Source organism: Vipera ursinii, assembly GCF_947247035.1.
Source record: "Vipera ursinii genome assembly, chromosome: 1".
Taxonomy (NCBI): Eukaryota; Metazoa; Chordata; class Lepidosauria; order Squamata; family Viperidae; genus Vipera; species Vipera ursinii.
The window spans coordinates 204,991,409-205,018,785 of record NC_139512.1 but is presented as its reverse complement, the minus strand read 5'-3'; the positions used below and the strand labels follow the sequence as shown (position 1 = coordinate 205,018,785).

The window sequence follows — 27,377 nt, the reverse complement described above, 5'->3', positions numbered from 1 at the left end:
GTATTTCTGCAGGAATTATGCAGTAAATTGTCCATTGTTTTCTAACAATGGAATACTTTCTCAGGACTAAAGTAGACGAGGCTCCCTTTCTTAAAGGGTGTATCCATAGTTTGTGGATGTCTATCAAGGAAATCAGGCAATCATGATTGGCTTTCTATAGCAAATCAGTCTGTATCAGTATTTCTCAACCTTGGCAATTTTAAGATGCGTGGACATCAGCTCTCAGAATTCCCAGGTCAGCCAGAATCCCTCAGCCAGTGTTCTATATTCACGGTGGTCAAGAGAAAGCATTATTTGCAAGGAGTCCAACAAGGTAATTTATCTGCACCATTTTATTGGAGTGAGTTAGAACAGAAAAATCAGAAAAATACAGATAAAATCAAAGATCTGATTTAAATTTCTTCAAACTTAAATCTGAATGAATTTGCACAGGATTGTGCTACAATAAGTAGCTTAAAAGGTTTGTGAATATATAGCTGTAAGTGCAGCTTTTCAACATTAGTCTAACTGCAGAAAATCTCCACAGATATGGCTTCTGGTAATACAAAATTTTATTTTGAGGCAAATCCTGCAGTTGTTGACATAGATGAGAGAACAATGAAATGGGAACAACTGTACCTGTTTTGCATCATCTCAGCCATAAGCTTCAAGATTGGAGTTGTACATGCTGGTTCACGATACCACAGTTCAATGGCTGTTTGAAGAATGGGAAGATATGATGGGTAGCTTTTATAAGTTATGTTAAAGATTCAAAATAAATGACATGCATCATGTACAACTTAAAAGCTTATTAAAACATGGTTAAAATTGGGGTCTTTGCTTTAATTTTTATAAATTTTTACTAAAGCAAAGCCAAAATACTAATATACACTGAAAGAACCTTAGTTGCATATCCATTAAATTCTTACAGTAAAATATTCAGTTTTATTTTAATTTTTTAATTTTTTTTTTACAAATTTGCTCTTGGACCTGAAAGTTACATGTTATTCATAGAGTCTAACTAACCTCTCACCAAAGTACACCCTCCCAACATGTCATCAAGTTTTATGAAGAAAACGTAAGAGAAAAATACTTTCAACACCCTTGCATCATATGACAGAAGTCTACAAAAGAAATGTTCCTATAACTGTTCATGTTAAAATCATCGGTACACTGCTTGCCATCCACAACCAATCAATGCTAAAAGATCATTCCTTTGATACTGGAACGAGAGGGCTCTCTCAGTAAACAAGGGCAATGGCATATTTAGAAACACTGAGAGGAGCAAAGAATTCAGATCATGGGAAATATCATCCTGCTCTATTCTGCCTTGGTCAGGCCTCACTTGGAGTATTGTGTTCAGTTCTTCACACCTCAGCTGAAAAAAGACATGGATAAACTGAAGCAAGAGCTAACAAGATGATAAAAGGATCAGAAACCAAGTCCTATGAGGAATGGTAAAAGACCTAGGTAGGTTTAATCATAATCATAATAGTAAAGTTGGAAGGGACTTTGGCGGTCATCTAATCCAACCCCCTGCTCAGGCAGGAAACCCTATACTATTTCATACAAACGGCTGTCCAGTCTCTTCTTAAAAACTTCCAGTGTTGGAGCATTCACCGCTTCTGGAGGCAGGTTGTTCCACTGGTTAACTGTTCTGTCAGGAAGTTACTCCTTAGTTCTAGGTTGCTTCTCTCCTTGATTAGTTTCCATCCATTGCTTCTTGTCCTGCCTTCAGGCGCTTTGGTGAATAGCTTGATTCCCTCTTCTTTGTGGCAGCCCCTGAGATATTGGAACACTGCTATCATGTCACCCCCAGTCCTTCTCTTCATTAAACTAGACATACCCAATTCCAGCAGTTCCTTATAAGTTTTAGCCTCCAGCTTGAGAAGGTTGAAAATGGACATAATAGTTGTCCTCAAATATCTGAAAGGCTGTCATACTATAGAGGGCTGGAGATTTGCTCCAAACAGCAAGCTGAGAATTAATGGGATGGAATGTCAAAGACACAAATTAGACATTAGGAAGAACTGACAGTAAGAACTATCGGTTAGTGGAATAGAATACCACACAGAGTGATTTCTTCCCTTTCACTGGAGGTTTCCAAATGGGTACTGATAAGTTATTTATTTATTTTTTTATTTATTTTAATTCCATTTATATCCCGCCCTTCTCCGAAGACTCAGGGCGGCTTACAAGCTTAGCAGTAGCCTTCATTCTATGTATATGCCTGCTTATTAGGGCTTTCATACACCCCCCAAGCGGCATTATTACAAAGTCAGCATTGCCCCCAACAATCTGGGTCCTCATTTTACCTACCTCGGAAGGATGGAAGGCTGAGTCAACCTTGAGCCTGGTGGGATGCGAACCTGCACTAATTGCAGGCAGCTGGTTATCTACTGGGGATGGTGTCCTGCATTACGCAGTGGTTGGACTGGATGACCTCTCAGGTACCTTCTAATTCTATGAAACAAAGTGGGGAACTGAACTCCAAGGGGAGCAGTCTTCTAACAAATTCTTGCAATGCAGCTTTGCGCAGACAGAGAAGGACATTTGCAATTCCAGGAACAAAATGCACTCGATTTGTTTGAATCTCACATTGAATCAAGCATGTCTACAGAGCTTGGTTGAGTTTAAAATCTATGGTTAAGCCAGGATTTAAAAACAACAACAATATAATGCCAAGCCAGAATGTGTGGGTATACACAGTACACTAAGCAAAAAAACAAACTATGAGTTACCATTGTGTGATCTACCTATTCTATAGCTCTGAAATATAATAAAGCAGAATTTGCTCTGAAGTGACCACAGTAAAACCTGCACCTTACCTAAAGCTTCCTGAACATTTAGAAATAGTATAGAAATAGAAAAAAAAGAAAAAAAAGCAGTTTGCATGAAATATTTATGTTTTCATACATGGAAAATTGTAGTGAGTAGTAGAAAAGAGTCAAGGGATTGACAAGATTATATTTTCCTACCGGTAATTAGAAGTAAGTTTTACCAATTCCACCAATTACACAGCTTTTCTAAATGGAAGTTGAGCCTTATTCTGCTATGTTGGCTATGTGTTGCTTGAATTTAAATTTAACTAAAGCCTCAAAAGATGTACAACTTATTAAATGAAATATGGAATTATAAAATTATGGAAAAATATTTCAGTCACCGCATTCTAATTTTTTAGGTTCTGAAGCACATATTTTTATTAAAAAAATACTGCTTCTATATGTTTAGGCATGCTCTATACAGCCAATATACCCTATTGACTAACCAAGACAAATCAACTTCTGAACTGAGAACCCCTGAATCAGTTTGACATATCAATATTTCAGTGAAAAATGTATGACTTTCATATTTATATTTTTAATTCTTCATCCTTATTTTCCTTTTCATAGAGGAATACACCAAGCTGAATCTATAGCTTACTATCAGAAATGCATTTAACATATTTTGAGATATTTTAATAAAGCTTTATGAGAGATCAAATTTGTTACAACTTTGTAACAGATTTTTTTTATTATTACACATATTTGCTCTTCATCCTTTGCCCAGGGGGAGAAACTATAAATCTTTTCTCAACTGAATGAACACCATTTATCATATTCATTTTCTTGTCAATACAATTATGAAAAGCCTTTGGCCTTTTTCCAAGGAGTCTGATTTGTTATGGAAACCCAATTAGTATAAGCAAGCCTGCTACAAACAATTCCATTTTGCAGGATAACGTTAATGTTCTTCTTGCTCAGCTAGATACTTCTAAACATTAAAAGATAACCTCTCCATATATATAAAATGATTCCCAGGTCAAAGATCAACTAAGAAATATTACAGATTCTACTCATTTTTGCCATCTAGTGGACAAAAATCACATTCAAAGCTGTTTATCCAAACTGAAAATTCAAGAGAGATGCAAGTGTTTTAGTTTCTTATAAACATTTATTCAACTGAGGTAGATTTAGGAAGAAAACCATTTAGCAGAACAGCTGGAGACTTGTGCATCTTTTACTGTTTGGTATTAATTTTGCTGTTAAATAATTGCTCTATATTATTTTAATTTTTGTTTATATATTTGTTTTTAAAATTTAGCTTTTGTTAATAGCTTTAAAAAATAATCTTAGTAGTAAGAAAGGAGACCTTTTTTTAAAAGAGATTTTATACAAGTGAGAATGAAAACCAAATAGTGTTTGAGGTGATTTCAAACAAAGTCAAAATGGAACACTGCCCTTGTCTAAACTACTCTTTGAAGTTCTCAGTAAATGTGAGGTCCAGCTGGATGAACCCTAACACAAGCTCTGTTGATTTCATTAACGGAGACCAATTAGAAGATTATGAGGAGATATATGACTGCTTTTCTCTGGAAAGTCATATGCACTAACTCAGGGGTCCCCAACCCCCAGTCCGTGGACCAGTACTGGGCCGCGGCATGCCAGCAACAGGTTCGCACAAACAAGCAAAGCCCTATCCATGAGATGCAGGCAGCACTTAAAACCACGCACCTTCCAGCCCGTGGAAAAACCTCTCTCCATGGAACCGGTCCCTGGTGCCCCAAAGGTTGGGTACCTCTGCACTAACTAACATTAGTAATCAAGTTACACAAATTGTTACTTTGGCTCTTAAATACAAAAGCGATAATCCAATCACAAGTGATAATCCATTGGTAGGATATAAATCAATTTTTGCCTTCTATTAAAATAAAACAGAGAACACAGTCAAAAACTGACAGTTCTGCTAGCCTAAATCATCTATGATGTAATATGAGACTGCATAGCATCAAATGAAATGAAATCAATGCATCTAAATATGATTCCTGCAATAAGCATAGGAAAATTAAGTGTACAACGGGATAACTTATACATACTTTTAACTAAGCAGAGACATATCACATCGTAAATTAAAGGGCTATAGAATTATTAAAGCGCTACAGGGTTTCAAAAAGGCAGGAGAACATTTAGGGATTAAGTGTGGTGCAACCCCACACCCAAAAAGGTGACCTTTTTGTGGTCTCTCTCCAAATGTTGCCTTCCCAGTTAATGGCATGAGTGTAACTGTACTGTAATTTTAGCTGATTACATATTAGTTCGTTTAGCTTTGTTTCCTCTTCCCCACTGTGCCATGCTATTAAACGAATGCAAAGGACGTGGTATCCCTCTGTGCACAGAACTGGTATTGTCATAGTGTAATAAGGATACATCCAGTCAAACAGCATGGTGTAGCTGGTCTTTGTGTTCAGAGCAAAGGCAATCCCTCGAAGATCTCTTGCCAGTCCGATCAACATACGCTGTCAGTGGGAAAGAAACACAGTAATTGATTTTCACGTTAGCACTGAGCAGATGGAGTAATGATCAACCAGTAATGAGCACAATATTTGATTTTAATTCATTAGTGTAAATGTCTTTTCCCCCCTCTAAAGAATGCTAGAGCTTAAGTCTCCCTCTTAAATGTTAATATTCATCAAATGTTTACAAATATATAATAAAGGCTCCCACAGAATAATGTAACTGAGTTTAAATATCAGATATAAAATCATGTAATAGTTTAAAGCTGGAAATGTACATTTATTAAAATGTATAGCATTTCCCCCATCCTTGTTAAATTGAGGGTCTTTACAGACGAAACTTTTCTAACTTAATCATCACTCAAAATAATTTGAAGAAAATGCATTAGTTCATTTTATGTTTCAACTAAAAGTAGTTGATGAGCAGGAAACATGAATAAATTTCCATAAATATTACTGAGTATATTCAACACATTAATAATAAATGCACTGAAAATAGTAGTTTAAAATGTTTCAGATTTTAAATGTTGACTGTTGTTATTGAAGAGATGCTGAAACCATTTAGCAGATATTTCCTAAAAATCATACACAGAGTTCAAGGTTCACAGGTATCTCTTCTCTTGCAGATGTTTTAAATAACCAGTTAAGATATCAGAACTGGCTGTTTAATTTCAGAAACCTCAAAAGAAAAGAATGACAATTGGTTTTATAATCAGTATATGCGTATGTTTACTATCATACTATCTTTCTGTACATAGGAATTATTTGCATGTAAATCTTAACATTTTTTTTGTAAGATATGCAAAATTTGCTTGTAGTACAGTTATTACAGTAAGCCCGAAGTAGTTTTTAATCATACGTCATTCCTAATAAAAAAAAACCTATTATATTAGATCACCTTTTGGGGTTCACGGTAATTCAGCACAGTTAATTCATGATAAGAGCATAGGAAAATCTATCTAGATTGTAAAAAAGATATTGAGACTCTAGAAAGGGTACAGAGAAGAGCAATAAAGATGATTGGGGGACTGGAGGCTAAAACATATAGGGAACGGTTGCTGGAATTGGGTATGTGTAGCTTAACGAAGAGAAGGGTGAGGGGTGACATGATAGCAGTGTTCCAATATCTCAGGGGCTGCTACAAAGAAGAGGGAGTCAAGCTATTCTCCAAAGCACCTGAAAGCAGGACAAGAAGCAATGGATGGAAACTAGTCAAGGGGAGAAGCAATCTAGAACTAAGGAGAAACTTCCTGACAGTTAGAACAACTAACCAGTGGAACAACCTGCCTCCAGAAGTGGTGAATGCTCCAACACTGGAAGTTTTTAAGAAGAGACTGGACAGCCATTTGCCTGAAATGGTATAGGGTTTCCTGCCTGAGCAGGGGGTTGGACTAGATGACCTCCAAGGTCCCTTCCAACAACAACAACTTCTTCTTCTTCTTCTTCTTCTTCTTCTTCTTCTTCTTCTTCTTCTTCTTCTTCTTCTTATTATTATTATTATTATTATTATTATTATTATTATTATTATTATTATTATTATTATTATTATCATTCTTAAATAATATGTCATGTAAAATGTGAAAAACCCATTTCAACTCAATATACACAATTCAGTCCAAATAGTTACCCTGATTTTGTTTTTTCAAGTTACAAAAGAAAATGTTTTCTCTGTTCCAGAACTTGCCAATGATATAATTCAACCATAATTCTGAATGGGCAAAAAGAGAAATCGGGGGGACACTGCCAAATGTCACAATAACATCAACTATCAAAGGAAGAAAGGTGACCAGATAAGGTGTTCTGGTCAATATAGTGAACTACAATATTACTCTGCATCAAAATGAGCTCTCCTGGAGCTTTGTAAGATTAGATTACATGGAGCTTAATTCTCAAGCATAAAACTGTTGTGCGATATACAAGTGTACGTCTGTCACACTCTGCATTTAATCATGGCTTCTTGCTGGCTATTCAACACACGGACACCCAAACAAACACTTTTGTTTTCATTAACATGATTATGAAGAAGTTAGGAGTAGGACAGATAGCTTAGTTTCTCATAAAAGAAAGAGGATTATTAAGAACATCTGAGAAGGACTGAAAGGAGAAGTTTGATAGAGGGGGTATAAATGGCTGGCACGACCTAAAATGGATCTAGGCAGTGTTACCTATTGAAGATTTGTTACTGTTATAATGTGGCTACTTAACCCATATTGGACTGAGTCATAAGGTACTATTGAAGACTAATTGATACAAGGGCAACTCCAGAGTAGTTTGCTCAAGAAAGTTGTTGGGCGAGAAGACGACTCACTGAAGATAAAGAGGAAGAAGCATCATAGGCGTTCACAGGATTCAGCCCTTTTGAGCTACTGAATGAGAGAAAAGGGAATGGGTTGTTAGAGATAGGGAAGGAAAGCTGACTTATGTCAAAGATACAATCTTGTTTGTCCTTCACAGATGTTCCTCCTGGGATTGAACATGACAGAATATGAAGACGTTCTGCTAACCAGAAATGAGAGAGAAAGCCTATACTAGTCTGAGTGACAAAGATTGCTGCCAGTATATTCAGCTCTTCTGTATTTCTATGGAGAAACTTAGAAATAGCCATGTAAAGGTATGCTAATTCAAGAAAAGAGTTTGAAAACATATGGAATGAGAGCAAGCTTAGGTTGCAATCTTCAGTACAGGAAAAAATAAATAAATCTGTAGCCAGGAACATGGACAGGAGAAGGAGGTTAAAAACAACCTTGCTTTGTTTAGCAGTATATAATTCTTGCTAATTTTTTCTAAGAAATGTGGCAAAACTGAAAGTAGCTTGCTTATTTAGATACGATTTGATTTAATAAAACAGAAAAAAAATTCAAAAGAACCGCTTTTGCACTATGTCTTCCATTAAATCCCATGAATCCCCAGAAAGCCTCAATGACAAGAACTGTAACAACTTTATTATCTGGCAAATCTCAGTATGTCAGTTTTTACCAAATTTCCAATCATGAGGACAAAGATAATAGGGTTGACAATGAAACTTTCAAAGGATACATAGCAGTGGAAAAATACCTAAATAGCTCTCTGCTTTTTCCGGAACTTATAGAATTAGAAATTGCAATTCAGAAAAAGCAAATATATTTACAGTCTGGAACTGAGACAACAATACAGCTGTGGAGCTCCTCAGTATGAAGGATTATCTCACTACTAACAGGTTTACCACTTTGGTTGTCAGTGAGGAGAGAAGAGGATTATTTTTATGCTACTCTAGTTTTGTGGGTTGGACCCCTGAAAATCAGGAGTGAAAGTAGGATTTGGAAAGAGACAGATTGGAGAAAGTGAAGAAGGACAATGAAGTGAATTTAGGATTAAATCATCTACACTAAATTGGTTGTTTTAGAAGAAGGAGGATGAACAATTTGGTGCTGGTCCATCTTTCTTGGCTTATTAATTGAATAAATAGTCTAGATATTAATATATAGAACACTTATTCTATTCTCATGAACCAATGTATTTCAAAATGTAACCTATAACCTATATATAACTTCTTGAATTCCTTATGCCTTACAAAACTGACCACATATTCCATCATACATGTACCATTGTATTATGTGCTCCTTTTATATATTTTAACTATTAACCATGTACTCTATGCCATATGCTATATAAATAAAACTAGGCCAGCTGCTTTCGGTTGTTATCAAGAGATGTCTGGTCCATTTTGTAATGGGTGTTACGCCTCCATGGTCTTGTGAAGGGGTCATCTGACTTGGCACACCCTCTTGTCTCCTTGACCGAAAGTGGGTTGGAGACTCTGGATATGTAAAAAAAAAAAGTTTCCTGAGAGCATCTAACTGCAGAAATTTAATATCTCCAAGAAGACAATCTACATGGAATAGACCATCGTATAGCTTTTCTAGAGTCAGATTATACTACAGTTCTTTAGGACTATATTTATAAGGAGCCATCAACATAAGCCTTGTTTATGAAAACACTCCTTCCAAAAAAGGGAAACTACTGAATGTGCTACTTTAATATTTTCAAAAGCCTTAGGATAATACCTTGCCTGATTCCTGCTATTTGAGTGACACCTCAAAAAAGAGCTTTTCCCCCCGATGATTATCTTTATTTAAAAAATGCAGTCAAGGCCTACTCTTTCTAAAAGATCTTTCTGATCTTTTCCAAAATTCAAGTATATCAACGTATATAATTCCAGAACATACAGTAAGTCCCATTTTCCTTCAATTAGTTCCCAGTACTTGTGCCAACTTTCAACACTTTCTGTCTCTCTGAAGCCAAAGATTTCATAAGAACAAAGAACTCAAGCATATATTTGGGCAAATCAACTGACATGGTTACAGAGAAAGAACTTTTAATTCATATGAACTAGGGTTCATGAACTAAGGCCAAAGTCCATGAAATAGGAGTCAAATTTTATGCTATAAATCAAAGTAGAAAAATCTCAACCCCCACTTTACAGTAGTTGCCCTAGTTTCCATGGACATAGATTAGGAAGATATGCATAGAGATTATATGCTCTCCCTCCACAAGCAATATCTATCTATCTATCTATCTATCTATCTATCTATCTATCTATCTATCTATCTATCTATCTATCTATCTATCATCATCATCTTATCTGTTAGAAAGCTTATGATCCACTTACAGGTGTGGACAGGCATGGCTGACCACACCTGATGACAGATATTGTTTATGATCACAATACCTATCACTATTAGTTGTATGTACACTGAGAGCTTTTGCACCAGAGACAAATTTCTTGTGTGTCATTTGGCCAATAAAGAATTCTATTCTATTCTATTCTATTCTATTCTATTCTATTCTATTCTATTCTATTCTATTCTATTCTATTCTATTCTATTCTATTCTATTCTATTCTATTCTATTCTATCATGATCAGACTTACACTAGCTTAAAGCTATGAATTAATCCCTTCCATGTGAGAAACTCTTGACAATATTTGATATATGAAAAAAGTAAAATCATATTCCAGTGGATTATTTAGTTGTTTATAACAGCAAATAAGATAAACATATGGAACACTGTTATTCAAAGTTAAAATAATGGAAATAATCATAAAGATCAATTGAACTATGGCATTCTCACTATCCAGAAAGTCCTGCTTACTCTATATTGTAATAAAATTGCTGCATGATTATACAAATACTTGCTGAGAGCATCCTAAAAGTAGGGATATAAATGTAGTTATTTACAGCAGCCAAAACTTATGTAAGGTCCAATAACCCATTTATTAGCCTATGTCTTTAAAAATGGCTCTAGGTTCATATAACTGAATTCACATAAAAGAATAGATTCAAGGTGGTCTTTGGTATTCACATTATCAGCTGGGTTTTCATGAAAGGTGATATAAAGAATGGAACAACAGAACTTTCATTCAGGTTCTGTATTTTATATGAGTAGTCCCCAACCATTCTGGCTCCATGGACCAGCAGCAATGGCAGGGGATGGTTTCATGCACGCAACCTAGGTCCTGTGCATGTGTAAATGAAGTTTCCCATGCTCACCTGCCACTTCCATGGCCCAGCTAAGTACTGGTCTGGGTCCGTGGACAAGAGGTTGGGGACGGTTTTAAATCCTGCCATCTTATGGGACTAGGAAGGGTGCCTCGTCCATGGTTACTCCTGGTTTTAGAACAATCTCTTCCACACACACCCCACCCCCCAATATATGACAGGCCACAGACAGATGTGCTCACTTTTAGGAAATACAGCTGGCTCCCCCCCCTGCCCAGGCATCCCTCCCCAGTTGAGTGGAGTCCCCTTTTGGTTGTTTGTTACGGCCTTGGTTGCCATTGTTACATTTTATATTTACGCATTGTACACGTTTTTAATTTTATGTGGGATTCATTTCAGTAGTATGCCTTAATAATCCAAAACATATATTTCAAGTTTGAACGTGGAAAAACATGCACACACATTTTTTAGCAACCGAACTTACGAACATTTTCATTTTCAAATGAAAGTTGCATATTTTATAATTAACTATAAAGAAAAAGAGAAGTATTCTTAAAATTACTTTTCTGGGACTATGTAAAAAGTAATCTCTTGATTTTCAAAACTCTAGTTTTATGGCTTTAAAAGTTATTCCGAGATAGGGAAGGGGATATCAACAAAACATGAAATTTCTGTATATAGCAATAGTCTGTCAGTTTAACTTGCTAGCTAGACAAGATACCATTCAACACCCCAAAACAGGATTTTATAATGGAAACGTCTGATAGACTTTTAAGTATAGTAGTACTTCTGGGTGCAGCTATAATATTACCTTCATAATTCTGCTCTATAATAACAGCCAAGAAAAAGGTGAGGGGTCATAGTGCTTTGTCTTTAGAATTAAGATGGCTGTCTTCTTCATCCTTACAGCAGACTCTTAATTCTACAGACACGTCTTAATAACCTCTAAATAGTTCCAACAAAAGAGCCATGTCAGAGGAATGAGCAGGCCCCAAGGTGTTTCAACTGGAGTGTTTTCATCTGCCTTTATTGCACTATCCCTCTCCAGAATTAAGGCAATAACCTGTGATAAATTATTCAGGAACTGCTACAGGGATCAAAGCAAAATCATTCTGTTAAAGTGCTGTTTGCAACATTTGGCACTTAGTGTGAAAACTTTTAATGTGTGCAAGCTGAAATCAAGGATTTTAAATAATTCAACAGCTTTGAGTTTGGGTGAACCAGCTATAAATAGCATGATGCTATTTAACAACTCTTCTTCCTCAGACACATTGTTTTACTTGTTCTTTCAAACTAATCACATCATAAATAATATCAGAATACACTGACGTTAAATAGAGAAAGTCAGCATATTACTGAGCAGAATGTTCAGGTCCAATCTAGGAGATTAAGAGAATAGAGTTGAGGAAAATAGGCTATCCTTTTGGAACATGAGTTTCCCATCCCAGCTAATGCTTTGACATGAAAATTGTCCCCATGTATTTCTTTCAGCATCTTCTGGAAAACAAAACTGAACATATGCTTTATGAACCCTAATTTCAGAGGTAGTTCAAGAATGATAAGCTATCTTGCCTCAATTATATTTCAACTACACATTTCAGACGTATAAAAGCCAATTGGAAAACACCATTAGGAAGCCACAAATTAAATGAATTTGGCAGTCACCAGCCATTTTCTAAATGATATTTTAGCAATGTCACCTCCCTGTAAACAGGAATGCTAAACATTTTACTCAAGAACAAATTATTTTTGTTTTCATCCTTTACAAAACAGAGTACCTGAAAGCACTTTACACATATTATTTATTCATTAAGATCTAAACAAAAAAACAAAAAAAAACATTCCTTTAACCTAATAAATTGTGCTTAAAAGATTTGAGTAGAAAAGTTGATTTTACAATAAAAGCAACAAATCTAGTTTTTTAGCAGGGGCTTCGAGCATGGCGTTTGCCTTTATACAAATTAGACAGATGGTGCTTACAGTAGAATTTACTAAAGGTCTGTCACAACAAATGCAGCCAAGCTGCATATTTAATCACTGCAGAACCTTGTCTACCTGCAGCTGCCAACTGCTAATCCAATTTCCCTGATAAATGTGGCAAGAGACACGATCAGCAATAAAGAGCATCTAACTCCATTTTCCTGCAGGGCGTCTTTTGATGAACATTTAGGACGGAAGCAAGGAGTGCACTGTGTGGCCCGGCTTGTGGCAGCTGCATGCATTCTGAAGGCATAGTTCTCAGGTTACTCACTTAATTCTGCCACTATCATTATGTTGCTATTGATCTCAGTAGCTCTTGTCTACACAGCATTACTCTAGATGGAGCTGAATCAGACAGTTATCATGCATCAAAGTTGCTCAAAAGCCTGGAGATTTCCCCTTAATTACTTGTGATTTTATTTGCAAATACCGTTCAAGTGTAATCAAAGCAATCACTTTCTAGGGTCATTAAGAACTTGCTAGTTTAGGGATGTAACACTGGAACTCCATTAAAAAACAACAACATCCCCAGTAAGAATGCTTCTGTGTCAAGTAAGACAGTACATGAGCATTGTGTTTTCAATCTGCAAGTGACAACAAATTGCAATCTTTCATCAGGGTTATTTAAAACCCAAATCTTAATTTTAAATGACATTATAGATCAATTAATGAAATAGAGCACATATATTTTTAAATGGCACATGTACACTGAGTAGGTGGGTTAATGGTCATTGTAGTCCAACATACATGGATAGCATTAGGTTTGGGAAGAACTATTCTAACTGGTCTACCAGTTCAAGAGTAAATTGGCAATGCATATTTTAGAATCAAAGATGAATAATGAGATAAACATCTTCATATATTTTTCTCAAGAATCTGCTAATCAGACCACCAGTTTTATCATGATTTAACACATACTGATATTCTAATCATTTCTAGCCACATTCTTATAAGCCTTTCAAGAACATGTAAGGGTTTGAGAGAGGAGATGCTTCTGCCAACTCTTCTGTTATGGCTCCAATGTAACTGGACAATTTCCATCCAGCTTCCAACCTTTCATTTGTAAGGAAGTTTCTTCAGAAAGTGATTATTTTTATTTATTTTTTTATTTTAATTCCATTTATATCCCGCCCTTCTCCGAAGACTCAGGGCGGCTTACAAGCTTAGCAGTAGCCTTCATTCTATGTATATGCCTGCTTATTAGGGCTTTCACACACCCCCGCAAGCGGCATTATTACAAAGTCAGCTTAATTGCCCCCAACAATCTGGGTCCTACAATTCCATAGGACTCTCAAGAAAGTGTATTATCTAGACTTTTCCAGTATGGATTCAGGACTGGCTTTAACAAGACAGCACTTGGTTGCACTTGTTGATGATTTATGTAGGGAACAGGATGAGGATTGTGCATCCAAACTGGTCCTTCTCAATCTCTCAGTTGTTTTTGATATCACTGGTCATGGATCCTTCTGAGCCATGGAGTAGGTTTGCAGCTGGAAGGCACAGCGTTACATATCTCTCCTGCCTTTATTATTATTATTTGAAGAGTGCCTCAGATTCCATCTCTCCCCACTTATTTAACAAGTACATGAAACTGCTGGGAGAGGCCATCTGACAGCAGGGAGTGAAATATAATTAGTATGTTGTAATAGTTGCATTTCTTTGCTCCTGGACATCTAAGTGATGCTGTTGACAATACTTCTTAGTGCCTGGGGCCTGGATGGGGAAGAACAAGCTTGGGTTCAACTTTAGCAAGATTGAGTAACTGTGAGGTTTGAGCCCTCCTTGTCTGAGAAATGGAAACTTTCCATCTTTGCTTTTGGAGGAGGGACACTCCTCAAGCCTGGTATGCAGTCTGGGGTCCTCTTGGTCCTTAGGATCCTGCTCCAAGGACAAGTGATAGCTGTGGCCATGGATTCTTTGCACAACTCTGTCTACTGCACCAATTGTGTATGTACCTGGACCAGGAAGCCTGCCTGTCATTACTCATGCTGTAGTCACCTCTTGGCTGAACTACTGCAATGGACTCTAGATTATTGCCTTTAAAAACCTTCTGGAAGCTGCAATTGGTCCAGAATGCAGCAGCACAGATAGTCATGGGTGCTTATCAGTACATCCATATAGCAGCTCATTAATCTGCTATACTGGCTCCCAGTAGGCTTCAAGGTGCAATGAAAGGTGCTGGTCTGCATGGTGTAAGACTAGGTCCCTGTGGGGTTATCTTTTTCTGGTTGTTTCTGCCCACCCCACATACTCCAACAGAGTGGGCATGCTCCAGGTATCTTTAATGTCATCTGACAGAACGTAGGAAGCATCCCTTCTCTGTGATGGTGACTAGCATTTTCATCTCCATCTGAACATTTGACTTGCTGCAACCTTGCTAACCTTCAGGAAGACCTGGTTGTTCCCTCAGGCATAGGGTTAGAAGAGCATGGATAATGTTAGATCACAGGTCTGCAACCTGCGGCTCCGTAGCCTCATGCGGCTCTTTCAACCATCTCCTGCGGCTCCCAGTCCTCTGCCATGTGCAGTCCAAAAACAAAAAAGTGGGACTAAAAAAGTTCAACCAATCAATTCAAATATGCAGGGTAGGTGCATATCTCGCCTTGGCTCCACTCTTCAGTCAAACCCTGTTCTGTGCATGCGCGCATGTACGTGCATGTGTACACATTTTTTGCGGCTCCCAGTTTTTCCTTTTGTGAGGGAACCGGTTCCGAGTGGCTCTTTCATTGTTTCAGGTTGCTGACCCCAGTGTTAGATGAAAAGAGCTCATCCAATGAATATGTTGTGTATTTGGTTGAGTTTTGATTGTAGGAGAGCCAATTTGGTCTAGTGATTAAGGCACCAGGCCAGAAAACCAGAGACCTTGAGTTCATGTCCTGTTTTGGCCATAAAAGCCAGCTGGGTGACTTTGGGTCAGTCACTCACTCTCCACCCACCGCATCTCACAGGGTTATTGTTGTGCGTAAAACAGGAGGAGGAAAGTTGGATATATTCGCCACCTTTAGTTATTTGTAAAAATAATAATAACCATCATAATGGGATACATATAAATGAAAATAAAATTAACTTATAATTCTGTTTGTATGGGTGTATGCTGTCTGGCCCCTTCATGATTACTGCCTTGTCGTGGCGAAGGGGTAGAGGACAGGAAGGCCTGGAGGAACATTGTCCATAGGGTCGCGATGGGTCGGACACGACTTCGCAACTAACAACAACAACATGCTGTCTGGAGCAGCATTTTTTTTAAAGTTGTGTAGCTATATAAATCAAATCAAATCAAGTAAGTTTTCAGTTTTTTTCCAGTAGTATGTCCATAGGTTCACTAGATGCATTTGATACTATGCCTTATCTGCAAAGTAAGATAGATGCTTCAGTCAGGAGATGATGCAATATTATTTGTAGGAGTGTAGTAGTAGTGGTAGTAGTAGCAGCAGCAATAGCAACCTCCCCAGTGACTCTTTTTTCTAGAACTTCATGGCTGCTATTTTTGGAAGGAAAGGTATCTCATTGTCCTTTTCACCTCTACAAGCTAGCTTGCTCCCCTTACAAATACTGAATTGAGATTCAACTGCTTCTGTATGGCAGCTTCTATATAATAAGGGAATGGCAGTGGTGTTTTCTTGTCCTCCTTCTCAAGCACCAAAGTGTCTTGGTTCTGTCCCTGAACCATTTTTTTAAACTTCCTCTAAATTTCCTACAGCTAGCAAAGTGGAGTGGAGAACTGTTTGAACAAGTAGCTCAGAAATTTTTTGAATCTACGGAATTAATATATAACTCTCTCAATTGGGGCTTATGTTCCTTGAAATGCATCAGAGAAGGAGAAATAGTAATGATGCTAGTGAGTCACCTTTAAAATGCTAAAGAAAAAATACTGATAGAGCTTCTAGGAATATTACACAACATATCTGAAATAGCCACTCTAGAGTGCATGGTTAACTGTTTGTTCATAATACAAGAATGCAATTTATTTAATGTAATGTTATGCTAATGTGTTTTGTTCCTGATAATACAGCTTCCACTTAGCAAGTCTTTTCTCCCCTTAAAATATACTGTTGTTTTGACACAAACAGCTTGCTACACTTAAAGATTTTACTAATAAAACATAATGTTGTGCTAGATAATATGACTGTTGCCACAGCTGAACTGACTTGTCAAATCAATCCTAATATGGCTCCCACAGGCACATAAAAACCTTATTTAGCTATCAGTTATCCTAATCACTTTGTTGGGTTTAAGAATGTAATACTTCAAGACCAGTTCCTATTTATACATATATGCCCAGCCATTTAATAAACTCTTGATTTATATATTAAATTCCTGTTTAGAAGAGATGTTCTAAGCATACACATGTTTTAAGCTTGTATATGTCTGGTCCTCTATAAATCTACTCACACCCAGCTGTAATATGTAAATTAGACAGACAGACAAGCACACAAGCTCACAAGTATTTAATATGCAAGAGACTAAATTACACAAGGAAAGGATGCTAAACATTTTAGATCTTGTTCAAAAGCAGTAATCAGCAAGGAGAACTAAATACAGTGTAGACTACAGGACCACAACTAAAAACACCAGTCATATGTCTGACTCCTGTTTAGTAAGGGAAACTATAATGCGACATCATGTTTTAAACCTTGTCTACTTGTTGCTAAAAAGGAAGTGAAGGGAATAAATTAATTGTATAATGTCATATATATCTCTTATTAAATCTAATGACAGAATGGAGCTCTTTGTGGTGATATTTTCATGTGTAGTGCCATGTTTAATTTTATCTTTTTATGAATACAGTTCTTGAGGGGGGGAAAAAAACCCCTAATGCAGGGGTGTCAAACTCAATTTCATTGAGGGCCGCATCAGCATTGCGGTTGCCCTCAGGGGGCCGGGTGGGCGTGGCCTACTGGGTGGGCATGGCTAAAGTGCGTATGGCCTACTGGGTGGGCGTAGCCAGCTCTACATCGTTCGCATCAAGGGTGCCTATGGGGGCCAGGGCAGGACTGGGACAGATCTGAGGGTTTCTGGCAGGAGGAGGGTCTCTGGGCCAGGGCCAAGGCAGTGGGGGCCGTTCCATCACTGTTTCCAGGATGGCTTTGCGGGCCGCATGAAACCACTTCGTGGGCCGGATCCGGCCCCCGGGCCTTGTGTTTGACACGTCTGCCCTAATGGAATCCTACTCTCCCCACTGGATGCCAAAGTCTTTACTCTTCCCTTTGGGCAATCAACACACACTAGCAATTAGTTACATTTGCTATGGCCCCTTCAATCGCTTAACGACTTGTCTTGAGGAACACAGACCAAGCTACAGGGCACGTGTCAAGTCAAGAGTCAGAGGCACGGTAAGTAAAGGAAAAGAAGCCACTTGCTCTCTGATTTACTATTGTGCCCTGTCAATGCTTTGCAAGGCTCTTATGATGCAGATTTCATACCTTCCCCGGGAAGTGTAGGATCACACTTGAAAGTCCAGCGGTTACATAATTTATTTATGGAATATCTGCTTTTAAAAGACAGCATTCCATAAATGCAAGGATAAGAAAAATTCAACAATGTATTTATTTTTACTTATTTTATTAGATTTATATACCGCCCTTTCCCGAAGGACTCAATGTAGCCAAAGCTGATCACATGGACTTCAAACGGAGAACAGAATTATTCATAACTCACTTCCACTGAATTCAATAGGATTTAAATGTGATTAATTTTACATATTTTAAACCACTATTTACTTATGATGAGCAAGATTTCTCCTTCTGTTCAGAGTAACCTACCTTTGCTTCCTCTTGCTTAAAGCTATTGTTAAATATCTGGGCTAAGGTTTCAAATGAAACTGTCAGGGGAAGCATGAAGTTTTCAAACTCATCCTCATCTTCTCCTGCAAGAAAAGGAGGGGAGAGGACACAACTATAAACACGAATATTATTAAAGAATTTGACACAGTCGCTGTTACATGAATAAAACAAAAACTTTGGGTTATGCAAAGCTAATCTGGATGACTTCTTTTAGTAAACACATGGACTGAGCAAGCAGTTGCTAGCAGTTATTTCACAACCTGTTGCTATTCTCCTTTGTTCTTTTATTTTGGGAATTCATCTGAATCCTACTCAGGTGTTTGGCCCTATGGAATTTTGAAACACCACCTGCATTTAAATGAATATGCTTATTTCTTTTTATAGGCCACCTCTGCCAACACAAGGGTCATAGTTAAAGGGAATTGTGAAGCTATCACATCCATGATAATATTCAGTAAATGCGTAAACAGAGTTATGCCTTTTTTTACACTGGGAACATTTCTTCAGTTAACTCTACTGGCTAGCATACTCTCCATTGCCAATTCACGTCACGCTAATGTAGCTGAAACTATAGCATATATGATTCAAAGAAAGTATGAATATCCTATAGTTAGAGGTTTTACTGATGCTCAATATTCTTTAGGGAAAAATCGCTAAGGAAAGTGATGTTTAAAACAGACCCATAAGAATTCAAGAGTATGTAATATTGATATACCTCAATAAGAGGTGGGGGAACAGAAGAAAAGTGGGAAAGTTAGGAAAGGAACATTAATCTGTGTAGTCTAGAAAGAACTGTCATTTTGCCTGGATAATGTTCTTTTTGTTCTCACTATGAATCTGAGCTGCCCTCTTCACGTTGCCCACAAAAATCACTAATATGTCAAACATTGTTAATATAGCACCTCTGGAATACATACAATATCCCCCTCCAAAATAAGAATTTATTAGGATAAGAAATACTGTAGTAATAATGGGCATGGAAAATAGAGCAACTCCTGGAAAGAGAAAGAAAAAAGGAAATGGGGGATAGCAGGAGTGGAATGATAAGAATCAAACAAACAAACAAAGCATTTCACATTGTAACTGTGGTGTCATAGGACATCATTTATATATTTTTATTTAAGACAGTTATAAAGCTGTGGCTCAGTGGGTTAGCTTGTCGATCAGATGGTCGGCAGTTGGGCGGATCAAATCCCGAATGCCGCGTAACAGAGTGAACGCCTGTTACTCGTCCCAGCTTCTGCCAACCTAGCAGTTCAAAAGCACGTAAAAATGCAAGTAGAAAAATAGGGACCACTACGGTGGGAAGGTAACAGCGCTCCGTGCGCCTTTGGCGTCTAGTCATGCCGGCCACATGACCACGGAGACGTCCTCGGACAAGCGCTGGCTCTTCGGCTTTGAAATGGAGATGAGCACCGGCCCCTAGAGTTGGAAACGACTAGCACGCATGTGCGGGGGAACCTTTACCTTTACCTAAAGCTGCCCATCTTATGCAATATGATCCTGGGCAGCTCACAATGAAATAAAATAAAAACAAAAAACCCAAAACATCCATACCGCCAACTGTCACAGATCCCCACACATCTCCACTACACACTTTCTGGGGTCCAGCTTCACACTACCCCAATGCTTTACAAAAAGCCAGATGTTCATGGTTTTTTTGGAAGGCTAGAAGAATAGGATCCTCCAAGATCTCAGGGAAGAGTGTTCATATTTATATAGCAGGAGTACACAAGCTACTTAGTTTTCAGAGTATTTTTTTTTTGCATTCAGAAATAAAATGGTACTATTGCTACATATTTTGAAGTTCTGTCAAATTAATGGTCTGTCACTTTTGGTGATCAATGAAACTTTAATAATTCATTTTGAAATAATGAACTAAGTAACAATGAACTAAGAACAAGAAATTCAGAACATATACACACACAAACCATTCTGATCTAAACTGCATTGATACATGTATTATTAACGCGCAGAGTTTAGAAAACTACACACAAATACAATTTTTGAAAAGACTGGCAACCAAGGAATTTTATTTGCCCTGTTCACTTAATAGCCAGACTAAACTATTACAGGTTTTTTTTAAAAAAAGTTTTCTGATCAATCCTTACATTTATGACTGTCATAGCATATACCAACATCACCATTTGGGTGTTTCCCAACCAGCACACAATTATGATCGTTGCAGCACCCCACAATCACATGATCACCATTTATGTGCTTCAGGTCTCATGTTCACCTATGTGCTTCACAACTGGCTTGTGACAAGCAGATTACACAGAGAAGGCAAAAGTAAAATTAAAAGTATTTTGATAATGTTGGTAGAGAAACAGTTTTAACAACAATGTGGGATGCACGTAAGACTGTTATGAGGGGTTATTTCATATATTGTAGTATAATTGTTCAGAGAAGAAATCTCTGGAAAAGATGCAAAAAATATTAGATGAGATTAGACAGAAAGAAACTAAGTTGCAAAAGACACCTATGAATGTAAAGATTTCACATCAAATTAAACTGTTAAGGCAACAATTGTCTATGTTAACAGTTCAAGAAATAGAAACATAAATGAAGTATGTGAAACAAAGACATTTTGAATTTGCAAATAAACCAGGGAGATAGTTGGCATATAAATTAAGGAAGGAAAGAGAAAAGCGAATGATTGAAAAAAAAGTGTGAAGGGGATAAGGTAATAACTGACAGTGAACTTGTTAAAAAGACTTTTCATAATTTTTATTCTAACTTGTATATAAAGCAGGAGTTGGATAGATCTAAAATAGACAAATGACTTTTAAGACAAAGGTTACCTTATTTATCACAATTCTAGAGGCAACTTAAGAATGACCCAATAACAGTCTTCGAAATATCAGAAACTATTAAAAAAATGGAACTAGGTAAAGGACCAGATGGCCTTACAAGTCAATACTATAAGTGCTTTGAGGAGGAACTTCTACAGCCACTAAAGGACATAATGAATGATATACTTCAGGAGGGAAGGATATCCAAACATGGAAGGAAGCCAATACTGTGTTATTACTGAAGGAGGGCCAAGATCCTACAAAGACAAAGAATTATAGACCAATTTCAGTACTGAACAATGACTATAAACTCTTTGTTGCAATTCTGGCAGAAAGACTAAAGAAGATTTTACAGGTATCTATTCATGAAGACCAATCTGGTTTTCTGCCAAAAAGACAGTTAAGAGATAATGTGAGGACTGTTCTGAATATCGCTGAATATTTACAATACCACAATAAGAAATGGGCAGCTTTAATATTCCTAGATGCAGAGAAGGCCTTTGACAATTTAAATTGGACTTTTATGTTTAAAGTCCTGGAAGAAATGGACTTTGGAGAGAGCTTTATTCAAGGAGTTAAATCTAGTTACACGTCACAGCAAGCAAAAATTGTTATTAATGGTAATTTAACTGATCCATGTGACATTCAAAAGGGTATGAGACAAGGATGCCCCTTGTCTCCCTTGTTTATTTTGGTAATGGAAGTTTTAAATCACGGGTGTCAAACTCGCCACGTCACGTGCCGGCAATAGGGTGGGTGCGGCTTCGGTATGATGAAACAGTGGCAGAAGGATATCTCTAAATTTATATGGCAAGGAAAGAAACCAAGAATCAAATATAAGTTAATGCAAGATGCCAAGGAAGGAGGGGATCTGAGTATACCAGATTTGAAATTGTATTTTGATGCATGCTGTTTGGTTTGGTTAAAAGAGTGAGTGAACCTCCAGAATAAGAGGCTGCTTGATTTGGAAGGCCATGAATTAAGGTTTGGATGGTACGGGTATTCATGGTATGATAAAGTAAAAGTAAATGTTGATTTTAATAATCATGTTATTAGATGTGCCACATTAAGAGTTTGGAATAAATATAAAACAGGATTTTTTTTTACAAAAGCTTCTTTTAGAAAAGAAATGATGGTGAAACCGGATTGTGGACATATGGCACATTAAAGGTAAAGGTAAAGGTTCCCCCGCACATGCGTGCTAGTTGTTTCCGACTCTAGGGGCCGGTGCTCATCTCCATTTCAAAGCCGAAGAGCCAGCGCTTGTCCGAGGATGTCTCCGTGGTCATGTGGCCGGCATGACTAGATGCCAAAGGCGCACGGAACGCTGTTACCTTCCCACCGTAGAGGTCCCTATTTTTCTACTTGCATTTTTACGTGCTTTCGAACTGCTAGGTTGGCAGAAGCTGGGATGAGTAACAGACGCTCACTCTGTTACTGTTATGTTACTCTGTTACTCACTCTGTTATGGCACAATAGTATCTTTTAATTCTGGAGACCCCATCCTCAAGTCTAGGGAAGAATTAGAATTAGAAAGTCACGCTTCTCACTGCTTTACATATCAACAAATGAATGAAAGATTTAAACTAGAAAAAAAAGGCCATGGTTCTGAGTTTAATTAAAAAAAAGAATTGGAAATCCTACTATGTGGTAGTGATGATCATATAATTGCCAAGGTCTATAACATTATTAAAATTGAATTTAGAAAATGAACATGTAAAACACTGTATGATCCAGTGGGCAAGGAATTTTGGGTATAATGTGATCCTTGAACAATGGGAGAATATGTGGATAAAAGGTTTAAAATTCATATTAAATTATAACTTAAAGGAAAATTTTTACAAAATGATGTATTGCTGGTATTTAACACCAGATAAGTTACCTAGAACAGAGGTCCCCAACCTTTGGGGCACCAGGGACCGGTTACAGGGAGACAGGTTTTTCCGTGGACTGGAAGGGGCGTGGTTTTGTGTGCTGCCTGTATCCTGTGGATGGGACTTTGTTTGCTTGTGCGGACCGGTTGCTGGCATGCTGCGGCCCAGTACTGGTCCACGGACCAGGGGTTGGGGACCCTTGATCTAGAATGTATAAATGTATTTCAAATGAATGCAGGAAATATAAATGTAAAGAAGGGACTTTTTATCATTTATGATGGACGTGATAAGGCAAAGAAATATTGGAGTGGGATTCATATGCAGAAAATTCTTAAAGTGAACATAAAGATTAAACCAGAAACTTTCCTTCTGGGTCTAATGCAAAAAAGTGGAAGGATGCCTTGATTCCTACCATGGATGAATGGTTACAAAAGGTGATGGAATTAGCAGAGATGGCCAAATTGACTGTGCTGATAAAAGAAAAGAACGTAAGTATTTTTGTTTCTACTTAGAGACTGCTTCTGGACTTTATGCTTGAGGTGGAAAAAAATGATTGTGATGATTTTGGGTTTTACTGATTTGACTGATTTGCCGATAAAAAAATGGTTAGTGCATACTACTATAGAAATGTAAAAAGTTAGAATTTAATGTCTGATTTTACTGCAACAAAGTCGGAAGTCAATGCCTATTGTTTCTTCCCCTCCCTTTCTTCACATCTTTTTTGTTTTCCTTTTCTCTACTGTTGTCCCCTACTATTTGCTTTTGTATTTTCACATTTTATGTTATAAATGAATAAAACTAATTTAAAAAAAAGAATTAGGGGATAGATACAAAGTGAGACAGCCTGCAGGACAGGTGATGACAGCATAAATGATTAAGCTGCTACCCCAAAAACAAGAAGCAGGAAAATAATGTTAACATCCAGAGGTTCTACTCTTATTTCTCTGTACGGATACTATTACAGTGTATGTGATGCTTGAATTCACTGATTCAGGAAATCAATTACAAATAAATACTCTGATCCTCTAAAATTCACACTGTCTCTATAATTCACATATGGATAGTGGGAGGAGTGTTCAAAAGAGTTTGTACAAGGAACAGCCAGGTTTGGCTACTCTCTGCACGGATTAAAACACAGGTTTGAACTATGATCTGTCCAGAGGTTTAGCCAAACGTCCAAGCCATAATGGATCTGCTCTCCTTATCAAGTATTCCAATTTATAATGGATATCACATGAAGGGAGATCACTGGATTCATAGTGCTACTCAATATGTTACCAAAGTACTACTGGCACAATATCTTTGCTTACTTTAACAAGCTGTTAAATGTTCAAACTTTTTAGGAAGCATTTAATTAAATTGCTAGAGGTGGGAGATGGGATACAGTATCTCATCCATTGGCGAACCATTAGGGATGAGAAGTCAAATATTTCTCAACAGCAGAAAGCAAGTAGTATATCAAACAGTAGATGTGGTCAGTTGTTTTTTGGCTGCAAATATTTCAAATACCTTTCATTTTCAAGAATAGGTTTTACTCACTACAGTGTTGTTTTCATTTTGCAGTTATAAGTGTCTCCTGGGCTTGAATGCAGGGAGAACCATATAAGAATGTTCCACATTGAATAATGAGGGATCATTTTTGCCCCCATGAAGATCCAGACCTATGCATCCTGTGAGAGGTATCTATTATTTTGACAAGATGGCAGAGAGAAAACCAAGGCTGACACGGTCATCAGGAGACTATCTGTATACAATTAGTCTGGTTATGGTTATTATAGTTATTTTTGACAGGATTCCACTGAGTAGGAAGATAGTGGCAACAGGCTGTGAGAAACGGAGTCCTCCAGGCAAACAAAATACACAGCTTCACTTTACTATCAACAGTTCTCGATACAAACAGTCCAATTATTGTGGCATTATCGTGTCTGATAAAATTAATATGGACTCAGAAATTCTAGATACACCCCTTCATTGAGTGACATGGTATTCCCTGCTGAGCTAGTTCTAGAGAAACACATGGAGATTGACTAGGATTGTTCAAAGTAAGGTGAGATTCCACTGAAATGACTGGGAGGAGAAAATTGGAGGAAGGGATCAGGGTTACAATGCTAAAACATTTTTCACTTTCTCAACTCACCCGCTGAGTTATTTTGATCACTTCTAAATTTAGAATAGCCAACCAAGAGTATTAAGGAATTTGGCTTGCCAGTAATGAGACCACGTTTACAATCTACTAAGTTGGCAAAACATGATTTTAGCCATCAACAACTATTTCAATATCTTACATTTGCAGATAGGCTATAAAGTCTCTTTGGCTATTGTGCACTGCAAGTTTCAAAACTGAACAGTCTTAATGCTTTTTCCCCCAGAGAATTCACAAGTGGGAAGACTATCTGTTCTCTCCTGTTTAGGGAAGTGCTTGGTAGTGAAGGCATGACTAAACTACATGTCATTTCTCCAACATCAGATTTGTTATTATTTATTTATTTTGTATGAGATACATAGAGTACCCACCAGAGGAAAACGTTTACTTCCATACTGTTGATACTTTAAAAATGCAGCTTTTATAGCCATATAATCTTTAGCCCACTTAATGGAAAAGAAAGGAAAGAAAGAAAGAAAGAAAGAAAGAAAGAAAGAAAGAAAGAAAGAAAGAAAGAAAGAAAGAACACTATGAGTCTATTTAAAATATATTAAGGAGTCACAGATTAAAGATAAAAGGTTCCAAATGTGTAACCACTGTGGCAGTTGGGGAAAAAAATCTTAAGAAATTGGAAGAATTTAATACAATGTTGGACCAAATTCTTGGCAAGAATTTAAAATCAAAGATGTAACTGTGATATTAAATTATTTTCCAAAATTCTAGAATTTATCTATGAAGATTTGTGGTTAGATTGGGTTTATCTAGAATTTTAATTAATTCTTTTTTCAAAGTGATGAGAATGGAGAGTGACAAATACAAAATGTAGCTCTATAAGGTTCTGAATAACATAAGTAGAGAATGTACAGTGAAAGTTGCAAAGAGATTAGTGTATTGAGATAAGCTGCAAAAAGAAGATGCATTTGCATATCCTGAAACTTGCTTTAGGACTTAATACTTTACCCTTTATGAATGCAAACCTCAAAATTTGCCTTCTTTATATGTGATCTAAGTTACTAGATTTCAATATGACATTTTCAGAATTATCTAGTATGGCTTTATTTTGGCTGAAAAAAATAGCACTGGTGCCAAGAATTAATTATTAAGAACACTGTAAAGAAATTTGTGCAATATCAGAAGAAAAAAAGATGAACACATTCTTACCCAAATCTACCATGAGGAGACGTGTAAGAGCAGTATAAAAGGTTGTTCTGCATCTAAGATCGGTCAAACCATAATTATCATTGACACCCAAGAATGGAAAGTGTTTACTCTGGTAGTAAAGAACAGATAACAAAATAAATTTATTCACGATTTAAAATTAGCAATTTTAAAAAATATTAAAACAAACAAAAAAGGCCTACCGTATGATTTTGTAGCATGAACTTCACAGCATCTATTTTCACAAGCTTTTTTAAAAGGATATAAGTATTTCACGTTAAAGAAAATAACACAGTCAAATTAATTGGTTAATACCACACACATTTAAAATTCTAACAGACAGACAACAACAAACAAGAGTTAACAATATATATATATATATATATATATATATATATATATATATATATATATATATATATATAGTATATGGTTGCATATAGATGAGCGCACATGCACATGTTTTTTTAGGAAACCAATGGGAAATATATAACAATGGGAAAAGTGGGATGGATGTAATCTTCCATGGCCTTTGAAAATTAAAAAGCAAATATACATTCATCTTGGAGTAGGCAAATCCATTCCTAGATTGTTGAAAAAGATAAACTATTTGAACTTTCCTATAGTCACCAAGAATCAAACTCAATTTGAGGGTGCCTTTATCAATTTACCACAGTTGGCATCATTACTGGGAAAGAGTTCAAAACCTATTATCCAAACTAATAAACATTAAAAATCTTAAGAAATTGAAAACCTTACTTTGAAGAATTAACTTTGGAGAAAGTATTTTTGGACAATGTAACTTACCAAGCGCTGATCAAATTTGCAAATGACACTAAGCTGCACGGGATTGCTTACACTTTGGAAGTCAGACTCAAGATTCAGGAGAATCTTGACTGACTTGAGCACTGGGCCC

At 36.9% G+C, this 27,377-nt stretch overlaps 1 protein-coding gene across 1 annotated transcript in view; it reads right to left on the bottom strand.

Moving 5' to 3' along the window:
- The window catches only part of RANBP17 (RAN binding protein 17), a gene marked incomplete at its 5' end in the record, with an annotated part of 211,841 nt that overhangs the window by 58,376 nt on the left and 126,088 nt on the right, over positions 1-27,377 (bottom strand). The window contains 5 exon segments of the mRNA XM_083349823.1: positions 619-726; positions 5,166-5,254; positions 18,471-18,574; positions 26,465-26,573; positions 26,665-26,709. Coding sequence (XP_083205949.1) covers positions 619-726; positions 5,166-5,254; positions 18,471-18,574; positions 26,465-26,573; positions 26,665-26,709 — 455 coding nt within the window.